The sequence below is a fragment of the Callionymus lyra genome, chromosome 3 (assembly GCF_982586985.1).
Source record: "Callionymus lyra chromosome 3, fCalLyr1.hap1.1, whole genome shotgun sequence".
Classification (NCBI taxonomy): domain Eukaryota; kingdom Metazoa; phylum Chordata; class Actinopteri; order Syngnathiformes; family Callionymidae; genus Callionymus; species Callionymus lyra.
Genome location: NC_141820.1, coordinates 35,145,879 through 35,170,118, shown reverse-complemented (window position 1 = coordinate 35,170,118; position 24,240 = coordinate 35,145,879). Strand labels below are relative to the sequence as shown.

Genomic DNA, 24,240 nt, shown 5'->3' with positions numbered 1-24,240 from the left:
ACACAATTGAGTATTTTCATAGTATGTTTTTTTCTGACATGCTATTATATTACCATCCTCACCTTAAGGAAGACTCTCCAACTCTAGTTAATGAAACAATAAAAAAAATGGTTCTAGTCGGCTTAAACTTGGTTGAGATCACTAGTGTACTGTATACTGTAGGCATGATGCCCGAAATCCAGCCTGCAAAGTTGGCTTAAACCAGAGTAATGTTCATGTAGATAAACCTGAACTATAAATATGTCAGTTTTTAATATAAGATATGGAACATAGCTTATCAATGTCCACAATTATGCAGCGACTTCAAATAACAGTAAAACTGATGAAGGAAATTAATCTTCTTGGTGAGTGTTTGATAAAAGAGAAAAAATAAGATATATTGAGCTTTTAGGAGTACAAAATAATATGGAAATCAGTCTCATACCAAGTGTTAGTTAATTATACTTTCTTTTCGGCCTGTGACCTAAGATAGTATAGGATTTTTTGAGTGTAAGTGGTGTAAAACTAGTCAGAGATTGTTGAACAAAAACTCATAGTGTATTTACATGTTTTATTACTCATTCCTCCTTTAACCAAAACAATAAAAAGGCAACAAATTCATGAAAATATACTTCCCGACAGTGAGCTGGTGTACTGTGAAAACCTGTTCCTGGGTCATGTGAAGAACAATTCTTAATAATTCTATACTAAAACAAGATCACAAACATTTCTCTGCATCAGAATTGGTTGAAAGGGCATGTGGGTCAGACCGAGTCATCCAACCTGATGATAGTCACAGCTTCATCTGAAGAGTTACAGAAACATCTTCTACAGCAGCATGTGCCGCACGGGTCATGAATTCCGTTTCACCTTTTGCTCCAGTTCATAACAACTTGTGGTCCTAACTGAACATGCAAAATGGTGTTTGATGATGTCATCAAGTCCTGCAGAAGAGTGTTCAGAATGTTCATCATCATCGTCACAGAGACTCATCAGTGTGTTGCTCAAGAGGTGCATGTTCTGAACAAACGATGGACAGCTACACTCTAGAACGATTGTGTTGACACACACCTGAACATGCTAATGTACGTCTGACTGCCACATTAAGGCAACATGACTCAAGTGTGGGGCTCTTAAGGCAGATCATCCAGCAAGTGACGGCTCCTGAGACAAAACGGCACACAACGATGATTCCAGCCTTTTGATCGTCCAATTTTTTACTAGGAGGAATTGGGATCCAAAACCGAATCCCAAAATATTAAAAATTGTCAGGGGGTGGGGGGGATTTTTTGAGGTTGGACAAAACTACAGTGGTCATGCTTGTCAAGGTCCAGACTGACGCGTCAGCAGCTGCACTGGCCTCACACGGCACTGGCCTCACACGATGTACTGGTAGACGTCTGCTTTGCCGTGATCCGGCGTCGCGAAAGGATTGAGCCAGGACACGGAGAAGGGGTGACCAAAAACCACCTTCATGTTCAACCATTTGGACCTTTTGGCCCATCTTCTCTCTTCCTTCTTCAGCTGCTCGATACCCTGAGAGGGTCACAGAAGGTCAAAGGTCACCAAAAGAAGCAAAAAAAACACTGCGTCTATCCTTACATGAAGACTGTTTGCTGTAATATCAGTTTGCGTTTAGCCTGCCATTTTAAGATCAATGATCCCAAATTATGTGACCATGGACCTCTTAACTGCAGCTGCTGCCCCACGACCCTCCCTCCGATAACCTCAGTCAATGGATGAATGAATATCCCTTTTTGAAAAGCAAAGTCTCCCACTTTTATAGAACTACAAACCCCTTTCCGTACTACAAAAGTTACAAACATATTAAACAACATGGGTTTCAGAATCCTAGGCTACACTCCGCTACACTCCGCCACACTCACGGTCTCATCAGTGCAGATGGAGTGGACCTGGGTTCCAAACATGACCGCGGTGAAGATGAGGAAGAGCAGGGCCTCAAAACACAGCAGGATGAGGAGGATGACTGTGGCTGGCGGAGAGAAGTTGCTGCACTCTAGTGAAGTGGTGGGTTGAAGTAAAACGTTAGAGGACTTGACGTGAGGAGGCGTAGATTCAACATTATATACACGAATAGTAGCTCAGTTCACTGTTAGCTTAGCAACATAAAAACTATCTTTTATCCATTCTTGTTCTATTCTTTTGTCTTGACAAAACTCCAACAATCTTCCTGCAGTTTTAGTTTCCTGCCTCTCATCTCTCTGTGGCTTCTCTTGCAGCATCACTGTCACAACACTCACTTGTCCAGTCGGCCTCGAAGCAGAAAACAAAATGGAAGGCCACCATGGTCAGAGCGTGGAGAGAGATCAGTGCAATGTACATCTGGAAACAGAAACACACAAATCAACTTTTCATTTAGATGACAAAATCTTAATCTTGATTGTTCGTTCAAACATAGGCATTTGTTTTTTCTTTCATTCTGGCTGACAACTGAGGTGAATTTCACTATAGACCAGTGGTCACTAACACCGTTTCCTCAGGGTACATGAGTGGCACATGGACCTGTTGTATAAAAAGATTGTTTGGAACTAGCCCTTTTCCAATGTTTTACTATCCGATCAAAAGACCTTTAATTATTGTAAAAAACCATTGCCAGTCTTTTGTGTATTATATTTAGCATTGGTAACATATTGGAAAGAAACCTATACATAGAACCTGTAGTAGCCCACCCTTGATGAAAGACTAAGTACTCACACCAAAAACAACAGTATGAAAAAAAAGAAATAAAAGTTATAATGTATATGACATCTACATACATTCACTAGTGATATAACAAGAAATGCATGTTTTCTTTAAGTACAAGTTTAAGTGATAACCCATTCTTGTTGTTGTTGTACAGCTCCTTCATTAGATTAGACATGTACAGTATACATTATAAATGTGTCAATTAAAACGGAGCAGCACAGTACAAGTCCAGCATACTGAGGGTAGTAATCGATCTACAAATTAAAGGGCATAATGATGTGGCTTATGTTAGAATTTAAACCACCTTAAGGGTTTACTGATAAAGATGTACTCACTGTAAACAAAACAAAGTATTTCTGGTTCTTCTCTCCCACACAGTTGTTGACCCAGGGGCAGTGGTGGTCCATCTTCTTGATGCAGCGTTTACACACACTGAAAACACACATATATATATACATGGTTAACTGGAGCAGAGATTGAATACTAGGGTAAAACTTGGGTCCGAGTCTTTCAGTGCTGAAAATATTTGATGCTTTCTTTTTAAAAACAACAGGATTAAATCCCTGTTTTAGCCTGTGTAGCATGTTCACACCATCCCCAAGAACTTTTACAGTGAAAAAAAAAAACACAAAACACCTCAAGTCACGGTATACGAGTCATTCAACTAGTTTTAAGTTGATGTTCATCACAAGGTATTTTAGTACAAAAATATTAAGGTACCCAAAACTACCCAGAGCTGCTTGAAGTGGATGTCAGTGTGATATCTCGGATACTAAAACTCAGCAAACACAACACGAATAACGAAGACATTGCAACGTGTCGATAAAGATTTTCACTAGTTTTGATACACAAAGTAAAGCTTTTTTTTCTTTCTATAAGTCTGTGGAATTAAAAAGAAATGACATAGTAGTACAAGTCAAAACTACACTGAATGAAACAGCAGAACTTTTATAGAGGAGCGAGTAAAAGTAAAAAATAGAGAAAAATAAGAACTTTAGTTAAAATATATTTATAGATTAAATAGACAAAGATAATAGAGTTTTGTCAATCAACGATCATCCACTCGCATTCATTGCAGTGTTGACATTTTTGCACTGTGTTTTTTAGTATTATTATTATTTCTCTTGTATATTTTGTACATATTGTTAATACCCATTTATTTTTGTTACAAATTCCGAAGTCGTCCACAACTTCAAATTAATTCCACGTATGTATACTAATATGTACTGACAAATAAAGCTGCTCTTGAATCATTTGTTGTTGTACCCCAAAAGAAAATGAGACAATCATGGGAAGGCCACACTAACATGGTTTAGAAAAGTGAGAATGAGAAAGACAATGACAATTTTCTGCGATTATCATTTTTCCCCATTTGTAGCAGGAATCAAGCCGCCGATTGTCTCTAGTGTCACGACTGACCGGGACAATGGTTCTCTACCTGCAGTGGTGGGCTCGGTCCGGTTTGATGCTGCAGCACTTTGGACACTTGTACACCACTTGTCCTGGTTTGAGCTGCAGACTTTCGATGTATTCTTTGGTTGCATTCCCTTTAGGCACCGCCCCCTGTGAAAACACACAAATCCCAGTGAGCAAGCAGAGACAATTGTATGTTTGGTTGGAGATTTAAAATCAGTTTTTCGTTAGCTCAAAACACTTGTTGAAATACTGTTTTTGTAGGTCTCCAGATTTTATTTTTTACCCTGGAATTCATTTTTATGGACAATAAAGCTGCAAGAGCTTTAAAAAAACAACTTTTGCTGGAATGACTGAAGCTGCAGACCAGATGTGCTGACACAGCTGTTCACATCAGAATGTAACTAACCAGTGAACTGCCAAGGATCTTCAAATTAAATGTAAATGTATATTATTATATAACGTACAGAAAGCTTAAGTCATTCAAACAGAAATGATTGAGTGTGTTGGAATAAATGGATGATTTCCTGTTTGTTTGTTTGTGGGCGAGAATGTGAGACACACAAAAAAAAAACGTGGCAAACAAAAGCAACAAAACAAACTCACTGGGTCTGTGCACATGGCCTTGGCATGTGACGCAAGAGCAAGAAAGGCCAGAGCGTTGAAGACGAGCCCATTAAAAAGGCTGTAGAGCACATTCTTCGCTGGTGCGAGCATGACGAAAACGACCACGAACTCGGCGTAGAAAACCAGGAACCAGGTGATGACGCCGCACACGATACCACAGCCATCGCGGATGAACCACATGGTGCCGGCGCCAGTGCGAGGAGGGGGAGGAACGCAGTGCTCGGGCTTCAGGTAGCCAGCTTGACGCTCGATGTCCCTGGTGCGGTGAGCAGGGCTCTTCATTCTACAGCAGCGGGGCTTCTAACCGCATGCTGGACCGACTGGAGAGGAGAAGAAAAGATGACCATCACAGACGAGAAACATCCAAAATTATACATAGAGGTGGCAGGTTGGATTTAAGCAGACCTGGTCAAAGTTCAGCCCTCTGATTGCATTTCTCGGCCCTTTAAAATTATTATTTATATATAGCCAACACATTTATTACTAAACTCATTTAAGTTTTTTAAGTGCCTTATTTAAAGAGTTTTTCATTCATTCATTTTCCTTTTTTTTTAGTGTATTTTTTAATTGTGAAGCAAATATAACACAATAAAATAAAAACTTTTAGCTCTATTTTAGGGGGGCATTAATCAGTTGCATTTATTTGTCATTGTACAAAAAAATATATACAAGATCAAATGTTCTACATTAAACAAATGGATGAAAAATGATGCAATGTTAAATTAAATTACAGCTTAGGTCCATTAATAATGTCCTTTTTTAGTTTTCTCCACCTAATTCCACTGCCACAGTATTAAATGTGGCATTACTGACATGATGACCTTGATGAGGCCGCAAATAAAATATATTTCTGGGACTACAAGCAAATTTAATTTCCCCGACATCCAGAACACAATGTAAACAAAAAGTGGTTTATCAAGTTATGGAGATCATCTTTTCCGCGCTTTAAAATAAGACTCTTTTCTTCTTACAGGTGATTACTTTGGTAGGATAGTGAAGAGTGAGAGAAAGAATTATGAATAACATTAACTCTGAGGTAACACCATCACCATAAGCAGACTTCAGTTAAAGCCTACATGGGAATAGCTACACAAATTACTACTGAAAAAAAAATATTTTGGAGAATAAACACTTTTTTTCTTGTCATAACTTTACTCTTTGAGAGCTTTATGTCTGGTTCTCTCGAGGATTCTGCCCTTGAGAGGCAGCTACGCCTGTCAAACCAGCAACTCCTCCATGGAGACCTCAAGCTGCAGGCAAATAGCATTAGTATGAGATTTGTCATTCTGGTACCATTGTGCATCTTCATAAACAAACTATAAAAACTTAAATACGCCTTTCATTTTACCATAAAACACAACAATAACTGTAGCCAAAGTCCGAGTCATCTTCTGAATACTTACATACTTGCATTTTCTTTTCTTTTTTAAATACCAGGAGAAGAACTAACTCCAAACTTTAACAAGGAAGTGACGGGCATCACACTTAAGGATACATTGTAGGATCGGTGATATAAAGTAATAACTCCATGGGTGTCTTACCACACTCTTCCTGGTGCCTTTGCCAGTCGATAATGTCCCGGTTTTGTGAGTGAAAAAGGTACGAATTGAAGACTTTTCGCTCCGACTTCGCCTGTTAGCATGTCGCAGCTAGCGGCGCTTAAGCTAGCCCACTCTTCCAGCTGGACGTCCACTTTCCCTGTCACACGGGGGAGTCCGCAGGCTTCAGGAATGTCTGGGCTGAACCAGGGGGGTTCGGACAGGGACGGTCGGTCCACCTGCGATCCTCCACCAGGTAGATCCAGATCCTGCGAGCTAACTTGACAGACAAAAAAAGATGAAACAAATTCAAACAGGAAATAAATCCTCCCTGTCAGTGCAATGACTCACTTTGCCCTGAGAGTTGACTCACAGGCGCACTTCCACATTCGAAGGTTTACATTTAAAGAGTGGGAAAGTGGACGAATACAAACAAACTAATGTGTATTATTGCAAACACGACATTATGAAATGAAAATACCATCATTCAGCAAAACCTACTTGTATTTACGCTAAATTAAGGACAATTTTAAAGACCATTCTTTATTTATTTTGCGTTAAAAGGGGGCAACGCGTGCATTAAAAGGTGTATTTCTGTCATTAAATAATGAACAATTCAGGTTATTTTAATTCTGTAGTGACAATGCCTCATCCCTAGATGGCGCACTACGCCATATGTGCGGTTATTTAAGAGTAGAAGAAGCAGCACAGCCATGGCAACAGTTCCAATAAGTGATGGTGAAAAAATATACATTTTACACGGAATACGAGTGAGTTTAAGAGGACTAAGTGCGAGCGTTTTCTGTGGAGTCTCCGTCTGAGCATGTGTCGTTGACAGGATGATCTCCGGGTGGACGGACGAGGCTGTGAGGACTACAGGCACATGGACATAGAGACGGACGTGGTGTCCAACACTGATGGTTCCGCCAAAGTTACTCTGGTAAGATGTTTTCTTAAGTGATCGAACAAAGATGCATATTTCGACCGGATTTTTTAAAATTACTTTTCCGAACTAACTCGAATTTCAATGTACGTCGTACCCACTGTCAAGCTATAGCTATAAGCTATATTTATTTACGTTTAATTCAATTTCCTCTCGTCAGTTTACATGTAACTGCGATTTGTATGTAATTTTATATTAATTAAATACCCTCATTATCAAATATAAATGTTTATAAAAGCTCTTGAACAAACTTGGTTTGTTCCTAATAAATGTTTTGTTTTTTTAATCTCTTTCCTGACTTCCTATCTTCTCACAGGGTCACACAGCAGTTCTGGTCGGGATCAAGGCTGAGATCGGGAAACCAAAGCCATCATCTCCAGATGAAGGATACATGGAGTTCTTTGTCGACTGGTAGGTGTCCTGCTGTTCAAAAAAAGTGACGTATTGGAATACTCTCACACGTTCTGTTTGTCTTTTCCCCAGCTCGGCAAATGCAACTCCTGAATTTGAAGGACGAGGGGGTGAGGAGTTGGGGACAGAGCTGAGCAACACTCTCTACAAAGTCTTCAACAACAAACACAGCTTGGATCTGAAGAGTCTCTGCATCAGTGCTGGGGAACACTGCTGGGTTCTCTACGTGGACGTTCTGGTGCGCTTCTCATCATCACCTCATTTGGATGTGCTTCATTGTCTGGTCATAATCTTTCATTCTGCTTTGGTTGTGTAGCTGCTGCAGTGCGATGGAAACCTCTACGATGCTATTTCAATAGCCATCAAGGCAGCTCTCTTCAGCACCAGGTAAGTCCATCTAGCATCTTATCACACTGTGTCCAGCAGCTTTGATCCTCCATCTTCAGGAGTTACTGTAGATTATAAGGGAAATCTGAAATAAAATACAGTATATTGTAAAATAAACATTTTATAAAATAATGTAAAAGCCAGGATGTGTTCCTTAAGTGTTTCTGTGTGTCCTGGCATACAAAAATACACCAAACATGTTTTGAAATGTAGTCTGTGGGAGACTTTGTCTATCAGGGAAGAAACCAACCAACTCTTCCACTCTGGCTATTAACGTTTGTATAGTTCAGTTGGTTTATTTAGGTTTGGAATTTGACTTAAACCTGTAAACTTAAACAAAGAACAGAAATACGAATTGGTTCAAAGTCACATTTCCCCCCAACAATTAGAGGGAGGGAGAGAGGGAGTGTAATCAAAACAACACACATACATTTTAAATGCCTGTCCAACTTTTCTCTAAAGCAAAGAGCTGTTATGTGGTGTTTTTATGCCAAATCACAGTTTAGCAAGCAGTTAATTCAGTGGCATCACTAACATTTGAACTGTCTATTATCGAGGCTGGGGTCAGTGTTTACCTGGATCAAAGTAATCCATACTCCCAACCCCGTTGCAAGCATTGATTTAATTATAATAATAAAAGTGGTTAAAAATATGATAACAGACTTTTAGCTCAGATTCTTCACATAATTTTGCACTTTTTGTTGACGGAAAACCCTACAGCAAACAGACCAAAATCTCTTTCTTAATCCCTGCAGAATCTCCAAAGTGCACATGTCAACAGATGAAGAGGGAGGGAAGGAGATCGAGCTGTCGGACGACCCCTACGACGTTGTCAGACTGGATGTGGAAAATGTTCCTTGTATAGTGACGCTGTGTAAAGTGAGGACTAAAATGTTTGTAAAACTATATATTTTACTGGTCTGACCTCTGGCTGCTGACCTTCAGGTGGGACACAGACATGTGGTGGACGCCACGCTGCAGGAGAAGGCCTGCTCAGTGGCCAGTCTGGTCATCTCTGTCACACAAAAGGGGGCCATCACCTGTGTGAGGAAAGTGGGCACAGGCAGCCTGGACCCCGAAAGTGTTTGTGAGATGACAGAGGTGAGTGATGGACCATGAACATCTGTGACACATGCAACATTTTTTTGGCAATTTTACGATTGAGATTCACAGTATAAAGTTGTAAAAAATAACCTAATGGTTAATGGCCCTGGCAGCCCTAAAGTGCTGTGACACTTGTCAAAGATTACAGGTTTATTATGCTATAAATAAAAAATTATTGAAAGTTACAATCAATGACCGTCATAGACGTCATCTAGAGGATGTAGACTAACAGCCTACAAAACATCACAACAATTCCAAATAGACTTTTTTAATTCATCCATTTTTAAATCATCTTAGTCATACGATATTGTCAGCAATGACAGGTTCATGATGTAGCTGGTACGTAGGTGAGCACATCGGTCTTATGAATTCATAGAAGTCGACATTTAAAAATCAACCGCTAAAGCGCACACTAAAATCTCACTCTTGTCATATTCTGAAACTTGGCAGCCCTGTGTAAAGTGTCTTTAATAGTAATAAAAAGATACTCTTCAATACAATTAACTGTTATTACTATTATTGTTTTGTAAATTATTAGTAGTAGTGTTTTACATACGTTAGTAGCTAGTGTTCGTGGCTAATTACCTTAGCTTAGTCAAGTAGAACCAAAACTCCTTTAGCTGAATAAACCGAAACGTAACTGATGTTGTGAAAAAGGCCTTTATGATCATTAACAAAAAGGTTTGTTTCTGTACAGGCAGGTAAACGTATCGGCAAAGCTCTTCACCCACCGCTCATCAGTCTGCTGCAGCAGGAGGAGCAACTGGGGACCAAACGACAGAAAGTGGGATTTCTCGGATGACAATGTGTAAAAAGATCATTTATATTCTAATAAACAATATTTTCCACCAACCCAAAATGTCTTCTTGCTGGAGAGAATACTAAGAACACCATGTCAGTATTAAGGGGTTAGTTTGGCGCCTCAGGCTGCCGGAATAGAGACAAACAATAAGTCTGAGATTGTCATGTATATGTTGTGTTTCCTGGTCCTGATGCTGCTGCAATATATGCAGGTACTGAACACTGCCTGCAACTCAAAACCACTGTAGATCAAAGTACCTAGTTGTGTGGCTATAATACCGTGGAGAACATGTGTGAACATTTCTCTGATAGATGACAAAGATGAGCTGTAACATGGAAGCTTCTATTTCAGGATTTGTTTCTGCCACGTGTGCGTCTATACGGAGCCATAACACCAGATGTGACTCTGGAGTCGCTCCATTCATCTTTCCAACACACGCCTCATGCTGCTGAAATACTCAAAGCCTTTGGCAAACTTGTATAGAAAGTTTTTCCACCCAAAACTTGTCACACAAAACTTTGTGTTTGTTAAAAAGTTTATGTTATCGAGTCAGTCGAGGCCATGTGTTTGGCAGTCACTCCACAGACCCACCCTCGTGGAATCTTCCAGGACGTTGGAGGTTTTGGACCAGAGAGCAGAGGGAGGGAGCAGAGGGGATCAATCTGGAGCGTCCACGTTGGTAACTTCTCACTCGCCATCATGGAGTCCAAGTGTGTGTGTGTGCTGCTGGGAATCCTGCTGCTGGTCAACTGCACCTTCCAGCAGACGCCACCGAAGAAGAAGCCGGCCAAGAAAGGTAGAGTGAGCATGAGCTGATGAAGCCTTGGTTTGGATGTTGACGTCTGTGCTGCCGCCACTCAGACGTGACTAAAGATGCAGCCATCGAGGACCTGCAGAAGCAGATCAACGACATCGTGGGAGAACTCAACCTGCTGAAGGAACAACAAGCTCTGCAAACTGGTAACGTCACTGACCAGCTGGTTATTACCAGAGTCTGCTAACATCTGCAGACCTTTTCACACACACTACCAAACCATCTATTTGGCTGGCACAAGGTCAAAATGAAACTATTAAACTGACCATTTTGACCACCAAATGTTTACAAAATTATTATTTTTTTGTAAAATATATGAAATGCGCAACACTTTTTTCTTTAGAATCTTTAAATAAAATCATATTAAATTATTTATTTATTGATTTTATCTGCTGATACTCACAAAACCACAATCCCATCACAACAATGGAATAACTCAAGCTGGGACAAAAAACAACAACAACTAACAACGACAATAATGTGATAAAAATTATGGTGATGACGCTACTGTTAATCAACTAGGATGCCAGTACGTCTGCCAACGTACTACTTTATTTACACAATTTAATACAAAAAGATGGCTATAAAACTAGTTCAGAAAACAATAGAAAAATAAGGTTTATTCACAACACTGTGAGTGAACAACTATCACAATACCACCACAACTCTACTACTATAAATACACAATAGCACACAAACTTGACAAAAAGTTTTATATATTGCTTCAATAACAACATTTCAGCAGCAACACTGAAATAAAACTAAAACACACCAAAACGAACAATAATCAAAGCTATTAGCACATTTGTAACAACATGCTAACACTGTTAGCACATTATGAAACTACTGTTGAAACACAATATCGAAACCGTAACAATACACACTCGCAACCTGCAACTAAAACGAATAACTTTATCAACTTTGAAGGTTTTGGGCTTTGATTGAGTTATTTTTACAAGCTCTGAATTCTCTCTCTCTCAAAAAAAGAACAAAGTTGTGTTTATAAGCAATATATTATCTTATCTATAGCATTTTATAACCAAATTATCAGTAAGTATGATATCAATAACATTATGCTCTGTAATAGTCCTGTATAAATATTCAGATTTCTAAGAAAAAAACAATCTAATATCTCTATATAGTCTAACAAATTTTAGAAATACTGAGGAAGTACATTCTTCAGAATACCTTCTGTCATGTCAACTACATGAGAATATAAATATATAAAAAAAAAAGATTTTAAAAATGGATCTTATTTTCAACGTTTTATTAGCATATTATCCAAAAATAACGTATCTTATTGTGGCAAAAGAGAAATTGTAAATGCCTGAAGAAAAAGAAAAAGAGAGGTAGAGTATTCTTTGCTTTACTGTTAAGTGGTGATATAAGCTTTTGGAGAAAAACTTGGCTTTCCATTTTTAACGACCCTGGCAAAAACACATGTACCTTTTCCACATTTCCTCTGTAAAATTGCATTTGCGTTTTGGCATTTCTACTTTTTATTTGGCTTACTGGCAGACAGCTCATGCGTGTTCCGTGTGAGTGGCTTTGGACGAACTGAGTAGAGATATAATCATGAATAGGATTCGTTCATATTTTAATTTACAATTCAAGTGGAAATAAGCACGTTCATGTTTGTGTTGCTATTAAACTTCCAGCCACGAGATGGCAGTCATTACATCCTCCTCAGCTAAAGGAACCACGAAATCTTGTGAGATCAAGGTCATGATTGTGGACGAGAGGATACGGTCATTTACAGCAGCTTTTAAAGCGGATGTTTAGACATATTTTGGTTTCAAAACAAATGAAAGCAGTTACGACTTTGTCAAGAGTCACAAGAGACACAAAGGTTCCTCAGCTCTTAGCCTTAAGCAGAGTATATTTTATTATTCTCTTACTTTATGTTTGATTACCTTTTTACATTAATTTAAGTTTGGCATATATGTATATAACAATTTTAATCTAACAATACACAAACTCAAAATCTTGGACATTTGAAGGATTTTATAAGCTCTCTGTGTACAGCCCTCCAAAAAGAGCACTTGTCTGGTTACAAGAGGACATATGGTCACTCTATAACAAAGATATTTGTTTCATGAACTGTATTTTCCATCTGTACTGTTCTTCGTTAACAAAGTATTAGCTCTAGCGTGTTAAATAACCAAAGAGGCTAGTTTATTGTGTGTTTATCTTAGGAGGCAGACGAATGGAAAGCAGGAGTCAAGTCTGCAGAACACATGTTTCAGCATCTACGCTGAACATCAAATCACTTCCAGTTGTTGTTGCTGCTGTCAAGCATGTGAAAACAAACCCTGCCAGTTCTGTAGATTCCACTTGAATCTGTTTGTCGTTTTAGTTTGTCTGAAGGGAGTCAAGATCCACGGAAAGTGTTTCCTGGCCGACCCCGCGAAGAAGCGCTACCACGCGGCCAGTGAGGACTGCAACGCCATGGGTGGCGTCCTCAGCTTGCCCATGTCCGGCGACGAGAACGACCGGCTCCGAGACTACATCAGCCAGAGTGTGGGCCCAGCGGAGCGGATCTGGTTGGGCATCAACGACATGCTGACCGAGGGCACCTGGACGGACCAGGCCGGCACCACCATCACCTACAAGAACTGGGACACGACCAACCCCCGATCCCGTCAGCCGGACGGAGGCAAGTCAAAGAACTGCGGCGTCCTGGACGTGGCCTTGAGCGGGAAGTGGTTTGACGAGAACTGCAAAGAGGAGAAGGCCTCCGTCTGCCAGTTCAACATCGTCTGAGAGAAGACAGACCTTCTGCATGGTTGCTTTGCAAATCAACTCCATAATCCACAGACCATATTTCTTTCAGCGCATTAACACTCAATCTATGCACATGTAGAATGTGATGACAAACCTTAACATTATCTTTGTAATGGTGCATCTGATTTAATCCCATTAAGTCTGCACTTATGGAATGATGAAATAAAAGTGTAACATGCTAAGAACATCATGTTGGCCCAGTAAACTAACTATAAACTCAATTCATTTGTGGTTTCAGCTTCCGTTCATTTCATGAGCCACATAATTGGATCATGGTAAACTGAGGGACTGGTGTTTGTGAATATGGATACATAGGTTTACCATGGGAGTGCGCCCCCTAGTGTATGATTGCTTAAGTCACCGTTAGCAAGTCAGAGGGAAGCAACACAATCTACATGCTCGCATCGCAATGTGCAACATGTGGATAATCATTTATGTGGAATATTGATGTGCCAGTCCAGGCAGAGTATTTTGAAAAGTTGATTTTTTTTTTGTATTCAATTGAAACTATCTATTCATATTCCAAAAATACATTTGAATTATTTAAATATTAACTTAAAAAAAAAATAATATTATTGAACTTTTCAATGTACAGATTTAATTAAATTATTCAATAAAAACACAGTCAACCTTTCTATATTACATTTTTGAAAAAATTATTCAAAAACATAATAAAATTCTTAAAAAAAGATTTCAATAAAAAAAAAAATTAAAGTTCCATTTGAAATGTTAAACTATTATTGTGATGGCATCTACATCCATAGTGGAAAAGTTAAAAAACTCCAAGTAAGAAAAGTGTTGCCATTCAATTTATTAAAAAACGCGTATTTACAAATAAAATTGTCCTCAAAAAGACAGAAATACAACATTCAGCCCCAAAAACCCGAGCACAGGGCCAGACATTTAATTAAAGTTCATTTAAAAAGATTTTCAACAGCGTCGACTTTTGAAAAATTAGTTCCGACAGAAAAGCGTCACAAAAAATGTGGTCCAAAAGATCTAAAATGTCTCCTCTAAAATGGGCGGTTCTGGCTGCAGATCGGTAGCGGACAGTCGGATGGTGTTCATGTCCCCGGAGCTCTTAAAGGTGTAGAGCTCGTTGTCCACCATCCGGCGGTCCTCGAACCCCAGGCTGTCCTGGCGGTCGATGGGCGTGCGAGGGCGAGACGGGATGAACGTTTCCGAGGGGTCTAGGAAACTGCTGTACTGGTCCATCTCCGGCTCCGGCTCGTTGATGACAGGCAGCGTGCCGTCGACGGGTCCCATGAAGGTGTTGTAGGAGTCCACCTGCATGCCGTTGAAGTGGTCCTGGATGCTGTCGGAGTAGTTGGAGTCGGCCATCAGGTGGCTGTATATCCTGGACTCGTCGATGGAGGCGTAGACGTGCGACTCGTTGTCAGAGCGACTTTTCGTGAAGTGTTGGTCTCCGGGACGGAAGATGTTTCCTTTACCCATGTAGATGGACGCCTCTTTGTTCATCCGGTCTTTCTTCTTCTTCCTGTTTGTGGAAGAGTGTTTGAATGAAACATGACTCAATTTGTCCATGTACTTTGTACCATCTACTAACTGTCAAAAAGTAAATCTTTTTTATTTTAATAAATAATACATTTGTTACATTGAGATAAAGTCAGGCTTAACAGCCTTTAATTATCTTTAAAAAATGAAATTAAAGATTCTTGATGTGGGTCATTTAGGGCTGATAGTGTTTTGCTATGTGAACCAGAGTCAGGGGACTGAGAAGGAGCTAAACCACAGAGAAGGAACTAAACCACAGAGAAGGAACTAAACCACAGAGAAGGAACTAAACCACAGAGAAGGAGCTAAACCACAGAGAAGGAGCTAAACCACAGAGAAGGAACTAAACCACAGAGAAGGAACTAAACCACAGAGAAGGAGCTAAACCACAGAGAAGGAACTAAACCACAAAGAAGGAGCTAAACCACAGAGAAGGAGCTAAACCACAGAGAAGGAGCTAAACCACAGAGAAGGAGCTAAACCACAGAGAAGGAGCTAAACCACAGAGAAGGAGCTAAACCACAGAGAAGGAACTAAACCACAGAGAAGGAGCTAAACCACAAAGAAGGAGCTAAACCACAGAGAAGGAACTAAACCATAGAGAAGGAGCTAAACCACAAAGAAGGAGCTAAACCACAGAGAAGGAGCTAAACCACAGAGAAGGAGCTAAACCACAGAGAAGGAACTAAACCACAGAGCTACCAGGCATTGCATGCACTTACTTCTTGACCAGGAACACAACAGCCAGCACCAGCAGCAGGAGCAGCAGACAGGCTCCAACGATGCCCAGAACCAGGGCCAAGACATCTGTGGAAGCAGAGCGTAGATGCGAGTCAAGTCAATTCAATTGTATCGAGGAAGACTCCATGTACGATCCCTCACTTGTTTTGGGTTCCAGAACTATTTTGGTCACGGCACCAAAGTGCTTCTGCTCAGGGATGCAGTTGGACATGTTGAGGTAGAAGCTGTTGGGGATCAGCAGCTTCTCGTCCACTGGCTCGTCCTCCCGCCGGCTCATCATCTCCTCCTCGTAGCCCAGCATCCTGACCTTGATGCTGGTGTGTCGATCGCTGCATTTGGGCTGGCTGAAGTTAACCACCTGCATGTGGGCCTGGTACTGACTGGGTAGGTTGACGATCCAGGAAACTGTAGACAGGGGTCTCATACCCGCGGACCAGTTGGGGGTGGCCAGCAGGGTCTGCGTGCCCACTTGAGGGCTGACGCTGTAAATGATGGTCTCTGAGAGATAAAAGCAGGAGTTTAAACACTGAAAGACACAGCTGGACCCTCAATGAGGTAGTACCTGGGATGCCTGGGCTGAAGGAAACATTGAGAAAAGGCCCCTTGTTCTTGTTGAAGTCTTTCACTGTAGCGGTCACCGACATGTTAGCGTGAACCTGAACCTTCTGGATGATCCCTCTCAAGCAGAAATCCCCCACAGAGAGACCATCGGCCTCTGCCAAGTGCAGCGAGGTGGAGCCATTACATTGCTCTCCGGGAAGCGCCTGGTGAAAACCCTCGGACAATGAAACCAGATCCACGGTCCCGTCCACGGGGATGACGACGTCCCACTTGAAGCTGTGGAGCGGCATCGGAAGACAGGAATCCAGGGAAGGCACGGTGAGAGGAATTGAGGGGCAGGAGGAGACGTTCTTACACTCTGGCAAAAAAAAACAACAGAAAAATAACTTATAACCCATAAAAAAAACATGATAACAACAAATATATATAATTTGAAAGAAAAATAAACCCAAAAGTGTGTTAAAAACACAAGAGTAATGTTGAAAATTGCTAAAATAAAATGTGGACTATGTTAAGAAAACGGGGACATTGTTTTTGTCGATGCATGACATTACATTTAGACAAATGCTCATATTACATGACTCAGGCAAATCAAACCTTTCCACGGCAAGTTAACCCTCATTCTCAACTTTTGTTTTATTTTTTCCAAAGAGCCACTGAAGGTATTCCCCCCTGACAGCAACTAGGAGCCACAAAATCTGATTGACTGCTAAACAGCTATACAAGTATGTTATATTATTGTTATTATTCATAAAACAACACACACATGTTCACCCATACATTAAAACTAAAATAAAAACTATAAAAATGAAAGATTCTTAATTGAAAGAGCTCAAATAAACAGCATAGAACCACGGCAGAAGTTTCTAGCCAGCGTGTATAAGAATAATATTATATACAATGTCACAAACATGTGATATTGCCTGTGGCCTGTAAATAAACATCCTTGTGTTCGCTGAGAGTCTCTGCTCCCCCCTGTATTAATCCATCAGTAACCTAAAGCACACACATTACCTGAAGTAGGCAATCTGCCATTTGACAGACGAGAACCATGGCCTCAAAATCATCGATTGAGTTTTAAGTTATGAAAACTTACCGATAACTTGAGTTGCAGTAAGTCTCAAGTCTTCCTTGGGACAGTCGAGGAAAGACAGCGTTGCTTTGGATCCTGCCGGCACCTCTAAACTCTTCACAGGTTTAGAGTTGAGACTCATCTCACAGTACGTGTCAGAACCAACTTTCTGGATCTGCAGTGAAACTTTCTGTTGCTTTGTCAAATCCACAGAGCAAAGAACTGAAGAGAAGAGACAACATTAACAGCCATACATTTAAGCTTCTGGAAAGATTTGCTCGTACCTGGATGACCACTCCTCATCCCTGACACCGAGTACTTCAGGTTAAGTCCCTCCAGGGTACGGTTGGTCTCGCAGTTCTTCAGCACCATGTGAAAGTTCCCCTGTTGATGCTCCGGCTGAGGATCACTCAAAGCCACCTTGGTAACCTTCTTGTTTTGTCTCTGGTACTCCACACCAAATACACCGTTCAGACATTCTGGCTCTGTGTGTTCGTGGAACTTCACCGAGTAGTTGTGCATGCCCGGAACAACAAAGTCCCACTGCATCTCCTGAGCGTCTGGAAAGTCGCTGGGATAGTTGGCGGAGACAAAGTCTGTTGTTGACACTCCACGAGGAAGGTTGATCTTAATGATGGCCAACTCTAAAGTAAGGAGAGAAAGACATTAGAAATCTTCCATCTGCAGAAGACCTTCTGGTGCAAGAAGAAAAAGTTCTCCTCAAACCTGGATATTTCACCCTTTTCCCCAGATAACCTCCTGACAACTTACTGGTGGTCTCTGGTCCAACTTTAAGCTTGAAGTCGACAGCATCCAGGCTTATGTCTCCAGGGACTTGCAGGGACACTGTGCCTTTGTAGAGAGCCTGGATGGTGGTCACTGTGCCACCCTTACAGAAGGTTCCAATTCTCGCGATTCCAGTGCGAAGGTATGTGACGAGGGAGTATGTGTGTCCGTCCGGGCAGGTCTCCTCATTAGAAATCTGCTGCATTCCTGGTTCAGGAAAGTCCAGCTGGAAAGCCCGGTTCGAGGTAACTTTCAGATCCCATGTGAAGGTGCGGTTGAAGTCCGGGAACAGGGAAGACTCCGGCTGAACAATGTCACCAGAGCAGGAAGTAGCAGTGCAGTCTGGGAAAATCAATACTTGTGAGTTAATAATGACAAGTAAAATAATAATTATTTATAGCAGAGCCCTCACATGGCATGGAAGTCATTGAGCTTATAATAATTGTTATGTTTAAATGTTGGTACCAATCTCTCTGTTGATCTCGACGCTGTAGACATCCTGAGGTCGGGGACAGATGAACTCCACCGAGGTATTTCGAGGATCTCCGAGAGTCAGTGAGTCCGGGAGACACTTCTGATTGGGTGGTCGGTCCACACAGACGCTGCACTCGGGTTCCGCCGACTGCCTGGTGATGCGGACGATGGTGTCCTTGTCAGGAGTTATGGACATTGACCTGCTGCCTTGATGGATTAAAGGGACAAATCAGACAATGTTTTTGTGCTTTGAGAAGAAATGCCTACAATGATGACTGACACTGACCTCTAGGGCTCGTCTTTACAGAGAACAGCTTTTGATCCACTTGGCCACCTTTGGGCAGTCTGGCTGACAGGACGGTATTTCCCAGCAGATCAAGACGAGACAGAGTTCCTCCTCTGCAGTAGCTCTGTGTCTTCACTTCTCCGTCACTTTTGGTTGCTTTCACGGAGAAGTGGAATCCATCCTGGCAGCTGTCTGATGCAGACACCTCTCTTAGTCCTGCACCAACCACCCCCAGAGTCAACACAGTTCTGTCTGGGACACTGATCTCCCATGACAGGGACCTTTTAAAGTCTTTAAACTGGTCTGGGTCCAACTCAGCAGATCCTGGGGTGCATGAGGTCTTGGAACATTCTAGAAACATTTCAGAGAAGACACAACTGTTAACAGTAAACAGAAAATAAATGGGTTTCCTACACATGACTTTTCAAACTAAAAAGAAAATGACAACAAACCAACACGTCACCTACACAAGTCACAACTCTTTTGAATGTCAATTTACAGTGTAAAGGGCAGTGGAGACAACGTTTAATCTTAACATGCCGTTTTATGTGAAATACTTTTATTTAGTTGCAAAAGAGTATTTGGAAAAGTGGGATATGGATGAGGGATTTGTTAAGTTTGTTCAGCTCCTGGAGGAGGTTTGGAGCATTTTTGTTTGTGGTTGAATTAAAGGTTTATGGTGGTGAGTTGCTTTTGTTGTGCATATTTATGGTGGTCGATTTGTTTTATTTATTACTCAATAGAAAAAAAGATGCTTCAATTGAAAAAATATTTTCAGCAAAAGAAAGGTGTTTAAACACTTTTTGGCAACTCATTTCCATGCGTTGTTGACATTATTGTTTTCAGTTTATCTTTGCATTTTGTGTGTATCCACATTTTTTAGCTTAGAAATTTAAGTTTGAAGAAAAAAAAGGAATAGTTATTATTAATTGTATTAGTTCTTTTATTAATAACATGGTTGTCTGACATTAACACTACACAGGTATGCTCACCAATTTTCTTTGCCAGATCCACCTGGTACACGTCTTGAGGCTTCAGACAGCTAAACTCCAGCGACAGGCTCGACACGCCTGTCAAAGTTTTTCCGTTGGGACTGCAGACGGACGAGCCACCTTCTAAGGAGCACAGCTCGCACTCTGGTTCTTTTGGATTCCTGCTGATCACCATAGTTGTAGCATCAGCCACCGTCACCACCATGGTCCGACCCTCTGCGCACAGAACACATAAACACGTCAGATACATGAAAGGAATATTTGAATCCCAAATAAGTTCTTACTCAGGGGTCCGGCAGATGCCTGGAACAATACAGGCTCCACGGCTGCATTTGGGTTAGCTTGCAGAGACACAAGAGATCCACCGAGCAGGTCCAGGTGAGTCACTGATCCTCCTTTACAGTAGCGGACCTTTTCATTGGTCTTGGGTATAGTAATGGTGTACTGGTATTCACTCTGGCAGGGTCCAGGGGTCTCCTCAAGACCTTCTCCTAGAATGTCCAGTCCAACTACCGTCTTCTCTGGAGCCTCTGTGGTCCATGTAAAAGTTCTGGGCAGCTCAGTGAGAAGAGAAGATTGAGTTTCTATCGTTGCTGGGCTGCAGGAGTCTTTTGTGCAAACTGAAAGAAAGAGAAAATATATTTTTATCTACATGTTCGTTTGATCTATTGGAGTAAACAAGGTGCCAAAAGCCAAAACATTAGTCATTTCACTCACTGATATTTTGACTAATCTTGACAACGAACGATTTTTCCACGGCCTTGGCGCACTTGAACAGCAGCTGGATTTCCACTTTAGGTTCCAAAACAAGAGAGGTGGAGCAGGTGTTCTCTGTGCCATTGACCTTACAGACTGAGCATTCATCCGGAGGCAGGACGGAGGACACAGTCACCGTGGAGCCCTCGGCTGGTTTCACCTTTGTTTGGAAGCATTCTGGGAAATTTGAAATGTTTTTATTATCCTTTGCTCACACAAAAAAAGAGTAAGACACGCAAGATAACGGTTGATATAGTGATATCTGGCACTGCTTGTGCTTAAAATAAGATAAGCAAAGGGGATTACTGGTGTGAGAAATGATAAGGAATCTTCCAAAAAATAACAAACCTTGATGTGGGAAGTAGATAGAAAGCATATATATGAATTAGAATAAACATTCTGAAATACGGCTTTTAATTTAACAGGTTGACAATCGAATATTGTTGTCATCAACACTTTTGACGAGCAATGATTAAACAGTGTTGGCTGGATAGACAGTTTCAGTTTGTTTGGTGCATCGGCAAAGTGAAATCATGTGCTCCAACAGCAAACACATCCTTGTGTATATAACAGATTAAAACTAATCAAGATTTATAACGTATCGTTTTTTCGGGAAAAGGGGTGATTCAGGACACACGCACTTAAAAGCAGCACTGGATTAAAATGTTGTGTTTTAGCTGCGTTTACCCTGACAGAGATGCACACATACTAACCTTGATTCTATAAAACATACTTCCAGATGCAGCAGATATAAATAACAAAAATATACAAAAATGTCCTGAAAAGATGCTGCATTGATGTATGACATTTTGGTTCATTTATCAGCCTTTTCCAGGATTTTCTTTGCTTCCAAGTGGAGTGTTACATCATTTAGCCTCTGCTCCATTAGGCAACTGAACGTCAGCTAAAATGTGGTTAATAAGTGAAGAAAGAGCTGTGGCTCTAAAACATCTGCCTTATTGATTAAGAAAGTACTCTGGATTTTTCCAGAACTGTCCAACAGAATGCGAGGTAAGCTGCACTAAATTCCACATAAACTTGCAAGAACTTGAAAGTAACACAGCCTGAAATGCAGGCTCAGGTAGGTCCTGTGACACAGAGTCAAATGTCAGATGGTTTTGGAAGTTGTAGTTGGTGCAGAACGTTTGGAATATTTACAGAGACTATGGATGTTGTATGATAAATATTTTTGGGTAAAAAATAATCATAAAATTCATTCTGAGTTTTCATCCAAGAACCGTTTTAAACTGAGAGAATATTTGATTTAAAAAACACTAATCTAGGTCAAATTTATACACAAATTTGTTTGGTTAAAAAACACAAGGATACCCATTTCATAATGCAAGGAATCAATGATTATTCAGTAAGTGTTAAATCACAATAATAAATTATGTTTTTCAGAGTCCCCCCACTAGACCGGCATGAAATGGTTCTGCCCAGCATTGCTAGGACACAGTGAGCAGATGTGTCAATAAAGCAATAAAACGAATTCAGACTTATATTTTGAAAATGGAAAAGTAGTAAAAAGCAAAATAGTGAAAGAGTAGCAACAGTGCATCGCCTATTGTTCCTCAAAGAAGGTGCATAGGCGGAAATTTAATTTAATTTAATAGTAGACCATGGTATTCTCTATGTTCCAGCAGCTTCACTCATGACGGGCAGTTGTGACAATACAGTTTTTATTGTCCATTATTGTCCAAGTATTAACTTTATTAACCAAGTTGTTAATAGGAGTCTCACAACAACATTGCACAGGGTTTAAATGAAAATGAAAGTGTATTTAGGGGTTATAATATATTGTTAAATGTCAAATAATTAACAAAAACGTGTTTTATATATACATATGAATGACATTTTGCAGTAATAATGAAGTGGAGCATCCAAAAGGAAACCAAAAAGCTCAGATAAGAGGCAGCAATATAAAGATAAACAGTAATGTTTTAACAGTTTTCTAACTTCTCATGCTTAAGTATTAACTCGTTGGTGGAGAGGTTGTCAAACAACAGAAGAACAGACGCATGTCGAATAAAGAGATGAAAAGTTTGAAAATGTCACTGACACCCAAGAAGAACAGATTGTTGGTCAATAATTAATGAAGCTTGTATGAATCCATGCCAACAGGAAGTTGCACGAGGCGCTTAAAATGGAGGACAACAATGACAATTCTTCATATATTTTTTACGCCAATTAAACACATTTTATATGAAGCTATAAGCTATTAGCATAATGACATTAGCATGTATACATTAGCTTCATCTCTAGACCCTCAAATCTGCACGTGTCGCGGTGCTTTGACCTATAGTTCAGACGGACTAGTGTTTTAAAACATTTGTAGGTTAAACACAATTTACTTTTTTACATTTACAAGTCAAGACGAGTTCAACAAGTGTTCTCACCTGATGACGTCACCAGAAGCATCACTATGGCGCAGGTGTGGAGACGCATTTTTAAAATGTCACAGAAAGTTTCTTGTCGTGTAAAAAAATCCTTTTTTTTTACTTCATTTTCCTTCTGCGACGAAGGCGTCCAGCAGCTCCGCGCACTTCCTGTTACCTGCTGGGCTGGTGCGGCGGAGGGCGTGGTCCCTGACTGACGGTTACCTGTCCGGACTTGACGGAACCGCCGTTGCTGCCTTCAACCCGAACCCGCTAATAACAAGAAGAAGAAGAGAGTGGGATCCGAACCGACACCACGTGACTTTCTTCCCAGTGCGGCACGATTGGCGCCTATTTTGGGCTCGAGAACATGCCAGAGATGTGTTGCCGAGGCGTGACGACTCATGTATTCCGGAAGTGACTGACGTTAACCGTTCATGTCGTGATCGTGATTTTTTTTTTGCTTAGTGAGTGAGTGTGTGTGTGTGTGTGTGTGTGTAACTGTCAGTTGTAGTCCCCTGCCTCCACATGTCTTGACACAAACACACACACACACACACATTCCACCACAGAAACACACCTGAGGCGATGGTGAACAGACACGTTTGTTGACTTTTTAACTTATTTTACTAATGTTTATTCTTCTTCTTTGTAACCAACTGAAAAAAAACAGAATATCATTTTGAATATTTTAGTAGATGTGGATTTGCTGGTCAAACATGTTTTAGTTACCCCTACTAGTTAGTTAACCTGTCGGTCTCAATCAGGGATTTATTCGAATTAATATGATATTTTGTTTTTTCTCACTTAATTGATTTCTTCTCCTCTAGCTGGAGCAGAATAGACGCTCAAACACTCTCGCTCTCACACATATTCCAGGTGAGGTGACGAGGCTATTTATACATCTTAGCCGTTATTCACATCATAACATGTTTCCATTGTGTGAGTTAAAGTAAAATTGAATTGTTTTATATAAGTCGCTCCAGTGGTGTCTGCCCTGATGGTTAGATAGAAGCACCTCAAGCACCAGTAAGAACAAAACATGACTAAAAGTCTCCACTAAAGTTCAGGGCCAAAAATAGCTGTTTCAGAAACTGAATTATGCACATGAAGTCTAAATGTTCTGTACTTTTCAAATAAAATAATGTTTTTTCTTAAGTGATTTCCACTTTTA

At 40.6% G+C, this 24,240-nt stretch overlaps 4 protein-coding genes across 4 annotated transcripts; 2 read left to right on the top strand and 2 right to left on the bottom strand.

Annotated features, from left to right (window-relative positions):
- Positions 1–530: 530 nt before the first annotated feature.
- Positions 531–5,007, bottom strand: LOC148084600 (palmitoyltransferase ZDHHC3-like). The gene is made up of 6 exons (XM_087787701.1): positions 4,705–5,007; positions 4,124–4,248; positions 3,021–3,117; positions 2,241–2,322; positions 1,866–1,996; positions 531–1,515 (listed from the first exon to the last, which is right to left on the bottom strand). The coding sequence occupies exons 1-6, from the start codon at positions 5,005–5,007 to the stop codon at positions 1,357–1,359; spliced, it is 897 nt and encodes a 298-aa protein (XP_087643827.1). The 3' UTR covers positions 531–1,356.
- Positions 5,008–6,958: 1,951 nt separating this feature from the next.
- Positions 6,959–9,949, top strand: exosc7 (exosome component 7). The gene is made up of 8 exons (XM_087785979.1): positions 6,959–7,033; positions 7,102–7,203; positions 7,523–7,617; positions 7,690–7,855; positions 7,934–8,004; positions 8,760–8,883; positions 8,950–9,105; positions 9,806–9,949. The coding sequence occupies exons 1-8, from the start codon at positions 6,977–6,979 to the stop codon at positions 9,908–9,910; spliced, it is 876 nt and encodes a 291-aa protein (XP_087642105.1). The 5' UTR covers positions 6,959–6,976; the 3' UTR covers positions 9,911–9,949.
- Positions 9,950–10,558: 609 nt separating this feature from the next.
- Positions 10,559–13,712, top strand: LOC148084598 (tetranectin-like). Its single transcript, XM_087785978.1, has 3 exons — positions 10,559–10,706; positions 10,772–10,870; positions 13,081–13,712. The coding sequence occupies exons 1-3, from the start codon at positions 10,610–10,612 to the stop codon at positions 13,485–13,487; spliced, it is 603 nt and encodes a 200-aa protein (XP_087642104.1). The 5' UTR covers positions 10,559–10,609; the 3' UTR covers positions 13,488–13,712.
- Positions 13,713–14,299: 587 nt separating this feature from the next.
- cdcp1b (CUB domain containing protein 1b) lies at positions 14,300–23,448 on the bottom strand. The gene is made up of 13 exons (XM_087787694.1): positions 23,088–23,448; positions 20,653–20,868; positions 20,220–20,555; positions 19,936–20,151; positions 18,944–19,294; positions 18,649–18,864; positions 18,169–18,525; positions 17,682–18,041; positions 17,422–17,619; positions 16,327–16,683; positions 15,906–16,262; positions 15,746–15,830; positions 14,300–15,006 (listed from the first exon to the last, which is right to left on the bottom strand). The coding sequence occupies exons 1-13, from the start codon at positions 23,134–23,136 to the stop codon at positions 14,508–14,510; spliced, it is 3,597 nt and encodes a 1,198-aa protein (XP_087643820.1). The 5' UTR covers positions 23,137–23,448; the 3' UTR covers positions 14,300–14,507.
- Between the last annotated feature and the right edge of the window lie 792 nt (positions 23,449–24,240).